This window comes from Vigna unguiculata, chromosome 9 (genome assembly GCF_004118075.2).
Source record: "Vigna unguiculata cultivar IT97K-499-35 chromosome 9, ASM411807v1, whole genome shotgun sequence".
Taxonomy (NCBI): Eukaryota; Viridiplantae; Streptophyta; class Magnoliopsida; order Fabales; family Fabaceae; genus Vigna; species Vigna unguiculata.
The window spans coordinates 37,126,876-37,136,120 of record NC_040287.1 but is presented as its reverse complement, the minus strand read 5'-3'; the positions used below and the strand labels follow the sequence as shown (position 1 = coordinate 37,136,120).

The window sequence follows — 9,245 nt, the reverse complement described above, 5'->3', positions numbered from 1 at the left end:
ACAAAGATTGCTCTAAGCTTTTAAGGTTTTTTTTTTTTTTAATATTAGCTCATTTTTAACAGACTTTTAACCCTTGTCGACCCTTTTGATTCATTCAATTTACACACCAAAACTATTTCTTACATATTTATACATTACCAAACAATATTAAATTTTTAGTTTCATTGTTTATCTATTTTTTATCACAAGATATTTCTTGTATATTTTCGTCATGTTTGTTTCTTTCCTGAGAAGTAAATACGGTCTCAACTTAATGAACCAACTTATCTTAACCAAACTTAATACCTTCTAATTAAAAAAATAAAAAACACGAACCGTTCATATATAAGATATTAAAATATAGATAAACGTAAAAGATGAAATAAAAATAATTAATAAATTGGACTAAACAGTATATATTTTGATGTCCTTTTCTTTCGTTCACTCAAGTTAAAACAAACTAGAAGTTAAAAGAATCCGAAATCCAATGGTTTTTCACAAAAAATGTATGATTATTCTTTAAAATGGATTTTACAATCACAAACAATAAAAATTAATTAACTTCTATCCACAAAAATGGTAAAATGATTTTACACTATACTTTTCTAATCCGTTATATATAATGGCGATGAGAAATTGAGAAATAAAAGAGAGAAAATACATATAGTGCGTGGTTACATATTGGATAGAATTTACAAACGACCCAGCTGAAGCTGAGTCACTCCACATTCCCCAACCAATTTCTAGATTTTTCTCTGTTCAAAACAAACCCAACTCTTTCAACTCGCCCTAATTTTTTTCCTAACCAATTCACAACGAATAATCATTCTCTTCAATCCACTCACTGTTAATCAAAATCTTCCCTAATCAATATTGACGAACACAGTGACGTACTTCTCATGATGCGAGGTTAAATCTGTAAAATACCCTTCCATTTCCAACTTTAATTTGCCACCAAAACTATATGCATTTATTTACTTAAATTCAATAACAACACACACACTTAACTATTATATCAAAATTGTCCCTACCATCTTTGCTTCTGTTTTTACCACTTGGATTTGGTCCATATAAATTCCTTCTATCATGCAATAGGAATATATTATATATATACATATACATACATATATATATATATATATATATGTATATATATATCTCCATCCTTCTCAGTCTCTCTCTGTGATGAATGCTGATATAACCCCGTAGTTGGTGCTCATCCTCCCGCTTAACTCTCTGCCATATTCAACCATATAACACACGTAGTGGGAGAAGAAATTATAATTCTTGATACTGGATAACACCTTCTTAATCCACTCCAATTTTTCACGGCAATTTTTTTTGTTTTTCACACAAGCCTAATCCTCCATTAGATAAGCCTAAAAAATTTACCACTCCCATCACCCTAATTCTTCTTGAAGCCAAGACTAGAGAGAGAGAGAGAGAGAGAAAGAAAGAAAGAGAGAGGTTTCTTGTTAGCCGTTTCTTTGTGTCTCAAACTTCACCTGACTCTGGGGTCAGAAAGAGTTATTCTTGGAAATACTGAGTTATTAGAGATACAGTTTTTTTATTTTTGAGTCTGAAAGTTCAGTACAGAGAGAGTGAGATACTGGAATAGAAGTGAATTGTTGTTTTGTTGTTTGGATTGGTTTGGTTTGGTTTGGGTTGTTGTTCATTGCATTCTTGATGGATTATTGCATAAGAGAAATAGAGGGAAAGCAAGCGCATGACCCTTTGTTCAACAAGCCATCATCATCATCATCGTCGTCGTCGTCTTGTTCAACGGTGTGGGTTGAAGGGCCTGTGATAGTAGGAGCTGGGCCATCAGGGCTTGCAGCAGCAGCGTGTCTGAGAGAGAAAAACATGGAAAGTGTGATTCTAGAAAGATCCAATTGCATAGCTTCTCTGTGGCAGCTCAAAACTTATGATCGCCTGCGTCTGCACCTACCGAAGCAATTCTGCGAGCTTCCTTTCATGCCGTTCCCTTCTCACTTCCCCACATACCCTTCCAAGCAACAGTTCGTCGAGTATTTGGAAACTTACGCAAGAAAGTTCAAGATTAAGCCCAGCTTCAATGAGACGGTCAAGCATGCAGAGTTCGACGCCAAACGAGCGCTGTGGCGGGTCAAGAGCGTCGACAAGGCGGAGAACACCACGGAGTACTTGTGCCGGTGGCTGATCGTGGCCACCGGCGAGAATGCCGAGGCGGTGGTGCCGGATATCGAAGGGGTGGAAGAGTTTGGTGCGCCCATAAGACACACGAGTTTGTATAAGAGTGGACAAGAGTTCAGAGGGAAAAGGGTTTTGGTGGTGGGGTGTGGAAATTCTGGCATGGAGGTTTGCTTGGATCTTTGCAACCATAATGCTACTCCTTCACTTGTCGTCAGAGACACAGTAAGAACTCCGAATCTCTTTCCCTCTAAAAATCAAAAATGGTTATAAAAAAAAATGTACAAGCTTTTTCTCTTTCTCTTTTTTTTTTTTTTTCTTTCCCAAAGTTCATGTCCCTTCTTACTTGGAATGAATTTCTGATTTAATATGAGAAACTTTCCTTCGCAACAAGACCATCACTTTTCTGATTTCCGCTTTTTAAATCTCGAGTTGTTGTGTTGCGACTTTTGTCATGTTTCGCTTGCAAAACCTTAGATGGGGTTTTTTAATTTCTTTTCCTTTTGTCATGCAAAAATTCCATAAAATATAATGGTCACGGTTCCTATATAAACTTTCACATCACTCACTGCAATCAGAAAAAGGAATTTGCAAGCGAAACGATAAACAAGTTTGGGTTTTGTAGCTCTCCTCACACATACACACACAAGTTACAAAACCCAAACACTGGTTTGGTTTGGTTTCGTTCTTTCATCACCCGGCTTCAAGTTCCAATGGATTGCTAAAAACAAATAGTATTCTTTTGATGAACACAAGTCTTAAAAAGTTAAAACTCGATCTTGCACTTTTTAATTATTTAATTAAGCATGCGCAGCATAGGTGTGTGTGTGTGTGAGTGTGATGAGTGATGAGTTTCATTTGACATTTTTGATGATTTTGTTACTGTGGTAACTAAGATGAAAAAATGTTGTGTGTTTGGTTTGGTTAAGGTACACGTCCTACCACGAGAGATGCTGGGAAAATCAACTTTCGGGTTGTCCATGTGGTTGCTGAAGTGGTTACCCATGCGACTTGTCGATCGATTCTTGCTAATGGTGTCATGGCTTATGCTGGGTGACACTTCTGAATTGGGATTGGATCGACCGTGTTTGGGACCCCTCGAACTCAAAAACATGTCAGGAAAGACCCCTGTGCTAGATGTGGGTACCCTTGCCAAGATTAAAGGTGGAGACATTAAGGTACTTCCCTTTTTATCAAATCAGTTTCAACTTTCCTTTTTAATATCAATCCTCTTCACACCACAACAAACATCTTATTTACTTACTTACTTACTTACTTACCTCCACACACATACATGCTTACTTACTTTTTCTAAATGCTACCTAATCTTTTTTTTCTTTTGCTTTTTCATCGAGTGCTGCATAAATAATTAAAACCACCCCTTATTGTGTTCCCATCTTTACATTTTGGTTTTGCATCATCATTGTGCGTTTCCAATCAAATCGTGGGCGGAAAGCACAAGGTTTTAGAGTATATTTTTTGGGTTGTTTAATGAAAAATATCCGAAAGCTACTCGACAAAATGCGTTCACTAATCACAAATCTCAAATCGCTAATCATTGTTTTTGATCGCGTTGGGTGGGGTTAATTATTTTCTTGGTTGGATTGGTTGTTTGATATGAAGGCACAATTGAAATCTGAATTTGGAAAACTGAAAATTGGTGTAGGTGCGTCCAGGCATTAAGCGGCTTAAACGTCACACAGTGGAATTTGTGGATGGAAGGACAGAGAATTATGATGCAATCATATTGGCGACTGGTTACAAAAGCAATGTGCCCTATTGGCTTAAGGTGTGACACATGACACTTACCCGTTCTTCTTCTTGTATTAAATACAACATTTTTTTTTCAGTGACTCCAAAAATTCTAAAAATAAAGCAACTAATGCACTTAAATTGTGTAGGAAGAAGATATGTTCTCTAAAGAAGATGGGTACCCTGTGACGCCATTTCCGAATGGGTGGAAAGGTAAAAATGGTCTCTATGCTGTGGGGTTTACCAAAAAGGGACTACTTGGTGCATCCATGGATGCAAAGAGAATAGCTCAAGACATTGAACGGTGTTTAGAAGCCGAGACAAATCATCGAACATCTTTTGCGCGCTCGCACTTGCCGCAACCAAATTCATAGTGGCCACTGGTTTGGTTTTGGCTAGGTGCAAACACAAATTACAAGAGCTTCATCGAAGAAAGAGAATTTGGGTTTGGCTAAGAGGCAAAAGAGAAGACATTTATTGAGGAAGAGATTGAAAGTTGGTACTTGAATGGGAACGGAGGATTTTTTGGTGGTATTACGCTATCATATGTGTTCGATTCTAATTCCAAAATGGTGTTCCTCCTCAAATATCCCATGCATGGGTGAAGTGGGCAAAATGCAAAATTTGGATTTTACTTTGATGCCCTTCAGCCTAATTTTGATGGAATCGTTTGGTGTTGAGAGAATAATAAGATGTTGAATTGAATTTGAAGAAAGAAAGAGGGTGGATTTTTCTTTGGGGGGGACCTAGATTAGGTCTTTGGTTCTATGTACGTTTTGTACATTGCATTTTTTTTTTCCCTTGAGTAGGTTTGACTTACAAGAGAGAGAGAGTGAGAAAAACAGAGTAAAAGGACATGGTTGAAAAAACTGAGAGATTTCAGTTTAACCTATATTTCCTCTTATTTCTTTTCTTTCCCTTTTTCTTAGGAAAATAGAGTATGAGATTTTGTGTTGTTTTTTATTCTCTCTGAACGAACGCTTAAAAAGTTTGGCTTGGGTTGGTTATCTTTCTGTATTTTGTAAGTAAACTCGGGAGAAAAAAAGAGCAAAAGCTAAAAAGAAAGGAGAGGGAAAAAAAAAAAGTTTTAGCTTGGGATGAAGTGCTAGATTGTGTACCATTTTGATTACCACTTCCATGCAATTTCATTGTCGAAATGATTTCATTCCAAGTAGGAATCAGGACCACTCTCGCTTTTGAGCAGAAGCTTGAGAATGTGCGTTTGGAAACAGCCAGAAACAATTAATTTCAGGGAATTGCTGTAGAATTTGTTATCACATTTATTACCAACTCACCAACTTCATTAAATTGACTCTCCTATAACAATTCAAGCCACGAGAAGTGAACGCAACGAGCCATATGTGGTGGTGGCTTTTCGCATCAATCACAAGCAACCACCCTTTTACAACACGAATACATGTTCCATTTTCAATTCATCGACTCGATGGTGAATCACGCATACTCCATATACACAGAGATATCGTTGCTTCTCTACATTTAAATTATGTTGTTTAGTTGGCTTTTCTCATGGTACCATAGGTATATGAGGAAAAAAATGATGAGTGCAATGGAAATTGAGAACGGAGCAAAGTAAGATTTGATGGAAAACATATCCCTTTTAAGTTGTAAAAGTATAGGTTGGTTTGTCAGAAAATGTGCAGTGTAGGAGAGGGTGACAGAACCCTACCTGTTATATGCAAGTTGAGTAGATAAAACTATAGAGGTAGTCACGTTGATTTGATATGATCTGAGTGATTGTTGTAATGATAATAAGAAAAAGGGAAAACTAAAAGTATTTATGGATCCTGAAAAAGAAAAAAGTGTAACAGGGTATGGAGGGTCAACGTCATTGCAGTGTCAAAGTGTCAATTCTGGGAGGTTAGAGTGGAAATGGATGATTGTGTTTGTTTATTATTCCTCTCAGGACCCAAATTTATTCTTCTAAACAACCTATCGTTAATAATACAACACCTCTCTCATTTTACTCCAAATTTAGCACAACACTTCTCATCTCAACATGACCCCTTCGTCACAAAAAAAAGGAACAGTCATATCATATAATGTTACTGTTTTTTAAACATCATGAGGGAGCCACATCACTCATAATTCATCCTAGGTGCCTCCTCCTCATAATGCTCAAATCCAATAAAACAACTTCAATTTTTTAAAGGTGAAAATCAAATACATTAACTTTTTATTTAATGACTTATTTACAAATCATCACATACAAGTCTATTCATTATATATATATATATATATATATATATATATATATAGTATTTTGCTAATATTTATAAAAAGAAATGCTTATCACAGAATTAAATTGTAATAAGTATTTTTTGGAAAACACACTCAATGTACAAAACACGAGTTTATTAGATAGAACAAAAGGTTGATTTGGGATTTAATAGGTGAAATATTCTGTTAACAACATAAAATCATTCTTTTGCAAAATCGTTCTTAATTTTGTCACACTTTATTTAAAAAAAAAGAGCTTAATTTTAATTTATTTTGAAAAAAAAAAAACTTATCGTAAATAAGGATGGTTTTGTCGCAGGTGGTACCAATATCCTAATGTAAGGCACATACAATCAATTTCTTCAAGTAAAAAAAAAAAATCTTTAACATGTTTATATAAATAAAAACTAAAAAATTATATATATGTGTGTATATATTGGAGTATATAAAGGTTACAGATTTTATAATAGTAACCAAAAGGGGTAAATTTTAGTGATGAGTGATTCATGCAGTGGTGCATGCATGCAACTGTGAAGTGAGCAATGATACACGCATACAAATAAAAATAAATAAATATTTATTTGTGTGCGAGAAAAAGAGTGAATAATGAATGATGTGTACTAATAATGTAGAAGAAGAATGTCCGAGAATTTGACAATGCATAGTTGTGTGATGTATTATTGTATGACATTACATATGGATTTTAATGTTTGAAAATATGGCAGATGCAGACATAGAAGACATATAGTGCATATTTATGTTTAATCAAAACAAACACAAGGAGTGATTCACCCAAAAAAAGAAATAAAATTAGAAAAAGGGAGGTTACCAAATACCAATTGACATGTTGCCTAAAAAATCATGGATTGGGCCCATCTTTAAATTCTTCTCTTTCCTCACCCTCTTATCATTTCCTACACTCCCCCTTATCATTCTTCACACCACATATTTCAATCCTTTAACCCTCTAATTAAATTTAATTAATGACTTTGATGCATACCCAATCACAAACTTGCATTTCACATACAAACAAAATTAATTATGAGGGAGTCAAACTAAAGCTTTGATTTTTTTATGCAATATTTAATTCGCAAAAACAAAATTAACAATTGGTACACAGGAGTTGCAGAATTTATACGTACCTTACCCTTTCGTCTTAGCTACCAACTAACATCACAATGCACGAGTCCTTTGTTTTATATGCTAAACTTTTTTATTAAATTAAATTATTATAAATGCTATGTAATATATGTAATGTACTTGTACAGCGAGTTGAGGAGAGGACACATCCACCAACGCATTAATATGGGATGAAATGACATCGCACATTCCTACTAATATTAACTTACCACGGTTAATAAAGAATTAAAATAATTAATCACATGTAAGGAAAATTTAAAACATATTCCTATCAATCTTAGGTTCATAATAAACAAGGGTTCATATTATTAGATAAAATTCATGATATATATTACTAAATTCAATTATTATAATATTTATTATCCGTGATATATTGTTGATTTCAATGTCCTAATGACTTTGCAAAATTTTAATCAAATATTCTCTTGATTAAGTTGATGAAGACCATTCAAACCGATTCAAAGACAACCGATTTTGACAAAGAAAATTTGGAACAAACACTCGAGAAAATGAGTATATCTCGGTGTTTGTAAGAGTAATACTTAAACTAAACCCTAATTTTGTTTCCTAACTAAAATTTAGATATTAATTATGCAAAACTATAAAGAGAAACAACCTACGTATAATTTTTTAATGTTCCTCTTTCTCATTCTTGTAGTAGTGCTTCTAGTTAATGGTGGTTATAAAAGGGTTTAATGAAGTGATTGGTTGATAAAGTATTTTTAAAGAGTAAGATATCCTATTAATTTTATTATATTTGAAATTATAAAATGTAATGTATTGTTTATATATATACCCACTTGAGAAAAGTCCATCAAATTTCAATAAAAGCAAAATGTCAGATTTGGCCCTTGTTTCTTTCTTTTTCTTTTTAGACTTTAAACACAAATTACACTCTTCATGTTTGAAACGAAGAGTGAAAGCGTGATTAGTTAAATTAAGAAAAATAATATAAAAAAGAAATGAAGAGAAATATATATATTTTTTAAGAATTGGATTGATATGATAAATTTTAGGGAATAATATATTTATAAATTGATTAAATAAAAATTAATTTTGATTAAATCTTAAATTATAATATATCATGAGTATTAAGATTTTTATTATTATTGATTTTATTACTATTTTGATATTTTATTATTGTTTTATTATATTATATGACGTAATTAGTTATATTACGTTATATATTCTAATAAAAGTGTAAAATATTTATGTTAAACCGATTCTTTTTCTTTTTCTTTTGGGTGTGGGAAAATAATTCTCTCTCACGAATTCATCTTCACGTTTCTTTGCGAATAAGAAAATACAAAAACTTACGTTCTAAGTTTTTTATCCCGTAAAATAGTACAAACGTGAAAACAATCTCACAAATTAATTAAGGTAGTTCAATTTTTTTGAAATTACATTGCTAGTGTGAAATATATAACTATTTTGTTAATTAAATTTCTATAAAAAAAATTGGACAAACTATTAAGTTCAATATAATTTGTTTCAATGGTCCTACTAAGGTGTATAAAAATGTACACACACATGGTGCACATGATAGTTTTATGAGTTTAATAAGGATTGAGGACCATATTGGTTTTTCAAGGTTTTAAAAGTGCTTAATAATGTGTGGTCCAAAACGAAAAAATTATTGATGATTCTTACGTTTATGACTAATACCTCTTAAACCAGATTTTGCTCTACATATGGACCATTTTATATTCTTTTCCCACTTCTTTATTCTTATCAAGTATGAATTAATATCCTTTTATTTTCCAAGGGAATATTTTTACCAAAAAAGATTATCTTTTTCACTATAAAGTAGGTTTATGTCTAAGAGATCATAAAAATTATCATTTCTAATATTTAAAAATGATTTCCTTTGTTAGAAAAAAAAAATGAGAGGAAAGGGTTTTTGTTGTCTAATATTTCCTCACCTAATTTAAATTTTTGGAAGGAAAATATGGAAAATGGATGCATTA

The 9,245-nt window shown here is 32.9% G+C and overlaps 1 protein-coding gene across 1 annotated transcript; it reads left to right on the top strand.

Annotated features, from left to right (window-relative positions):
- Positions 1-1,152: 1,152 nt before the first annotated feature.
- LOC114164627 (indole-3-pyruvate monooxygenase YUCCA6-like) lies at positions 1,153-5,043 on the top strand. Its single transcript, XM_028049364.1, has 4 exons — positions 1,153-2,373; positions 3,078-3,326; positions 3,815-3,937; positions 4,050-5,043. The coding sequence occupies exons 1-4, from the start codon at positions 1,666-1,668 to the stop codon at positions 4,272-4,274; spliced, it is 1,305 nt and encodes a 434-aa protein (XP_027905165.1). The 5' UTR covers positions 1,153-1,665; the 3' UTR covers positions 4,275-5,043.
- The last annotated feature ends 4,202 nt before the right edge of the window (positions 5,044-9,245 follow it).